This window comes from Plectropomus leopardus, unplaced genomic scaffold, assembly GCF_008729295.1.
Source record: "Plectropomus leopardus isolate mb unplaced genomic scaffold, YSFRI_Pleo_2.0 unplaced_scaffold18831, whole genome shotgun sequence".
NCBI classification, from domain to species: domain Eukaryota; kingdom Metazoa; phylum Chordata; class Actinopteri; order Perciformes; family Serranidae; genus Plectropomus; species Plectropomus leopardus.
In genome coordinates this window covers 1-1,802 of record NW_024620310.1, presented here as the reverse complement: position 1 = coordinate 1,802, position 1,802 = coordinate 1, and the positions used below count along the sequence as shown (strand labels likewise).

The following is a 1,802-nucleotide window of genomic DNA, read 5'->3' as shown; positions in this document are numbered from 1 at the left end:
GGTGCTGACTGAAACAGGGTGCTGACTGAAACAAGGTGCTGACTGAGACCCTGCGCTGACTGAGACAAGGTGCTGGTGATGCAGTGGTCCTTACGTTGGCCTGGTACTGCTCCAGGATCACATGACCGGGGAACTCGGGTTCAGGGATGGCGGAGAAGCGCCTGATGATCACCAGCAGGGTCTGAAGACCCGCCAGCCGCAGCTGTTCGCTGTGGTCCGTCGCCGCCATGAACGCCATGCGAACCAGGTCGCCGAGATGGAGGACCAGGAAGTCTGTGTGGAGACAGGCGAGGGGTCAGGGGGGTCAGAGACACTGAATGGAGCCGGTCTGTCGGGGTCTTACCGGTGGACTCATGGAGGCGGCGCTCCTGAGCCAGAGCCATGTCGAAGTGCGCTGCGTCCGCAGTCTCACACTGAGCGATGACGCGGCACACGCACTCCATGGCGAAGCGGCGCGTGGCCCAGCGCAGCGCCGTGAACGGGCCACCGGACTCCGAACGAGCCCTGAAGGCGGAGGAGTCGTCGTCTCTGCTGGGGTCCGCCTCCTCGTCCTCCTGCTGCGCCTCCACAGGAGCCCGACAGTCTGAAGGAGAGACAGAGAGACAGTTTGTCCCTGAGAGACTCAAAGTCCACTTACTGCTTTTTCTCAGAGGTGTGAATAAACACCGACAGATATTATCGAAAAATAAAGTTAATAATGGTAAGAACGGTTAATTCTAAATGTTTTTGAACTTATCATGGCAGATTTTAGGGCAACTTTGGTCATTTTCAACCCTGACCCTGTTTCTCCAACTAGACCAGCTTCATAAGACTGATGATTAGTCACTTTGAGACAAAAAAGTTGAAGAAATAGAGTCCAAGTTAAAAAAAATTTTTATTTTCCTCGTTTACTTCACAATGAGTTCAAATCAAATATTTTTGGAAAGTTGGCTGTAATATTGTTCATTTTGTAATGAAAATCTTTTACATGTTTCTTTTAAATTTCTGTACACACACAAAGTAAATATTGCATTTTGATAAAAACAATGTTAAAAAGATGCTGCTTATGTTGTTTTGTATATGTAGTTTCCATGGTGATTTATAGGGGGTCACATGACAGAAACAACCTGAGACCCTGACGAAGGCTGGTTTTCCTCCACAGTTAACATTTTTAATATTATTAGGACAACACGCAACAGTCGCTTCCTTACTTAATAACTTATTGATTATCTTTTTATTTTTGCATTTTATTTTAATGCTCGCCGATAAAATTATCTAATTTAAAAAGTGCAAAAAAGTGTAGAAGGATCTTTTACTTTGTAAAACCTCAAGGAGCTATTTTTAAACTTATCAGTTTTGATGAAGTATTTGCTAAAGGCACTTAAACGAAGTCTTGTGTTGGAGTTTGTTATACTTCAAATTCTTAATATTGTATATATTTTGTAGGAAATGCAGATCGGTTCCAAATATTGCTTATCGGTCTCATTAACTGCTAATAATCGTATCGGTATCAGCCCTGAACAAACATTATCGGTCGACCCCTACTAATAAATAAACACTTATTTGTCAGTTTGACAGCGTGTCTGTGCATGTTGCGTGTGTCGGGCTGAACTCACCCGTGGTTGCAGACAGAACGTCCTTGCAGAGTTTGAGCCAGTGTCCCAGTTTCCCACTAGTGGCGCTGGACGCCATCATGTGGACCAGAGTCTCCTGGATGTCCCTCATCAGACCAGGATCTGACTCACGGTCCAGCAGGGTGAACAGAGCTCCTTCCAGTCCCACCTCCTTTATGGTGACATCTGCAGAGGGAGGAGGAGTGAGGA

At 46.0% G+C, this 1,802-nt stretch overlaps 1 protein-coding gene across 1 annotated transcript; it reads right to left on the bottom strand.

Annotated features, from left to right (window-relative positions):
- Positions 1–26: 26 nt before the first annotated feature.
- LOC121965156 (HEAT repeat-containing protein 5A-like) lies at positions 27–1,769 on the bottom strand (the record flags this gene model as incomplete). Its single annotated transcript, XM_042515316.1, has 3 exons — positions 1,596–1,769; positions 344–583; positions 27–273 (listed from the first exon to the last, which is right to left on the bottom strand). Coding segments are annotated over exons 1-3 (596 nt in total), but the record flags the coding sequence as incomplete, so codon positions are not given.
- Positions 1,770–1,802: the final 33 nt, after the last annotated feature.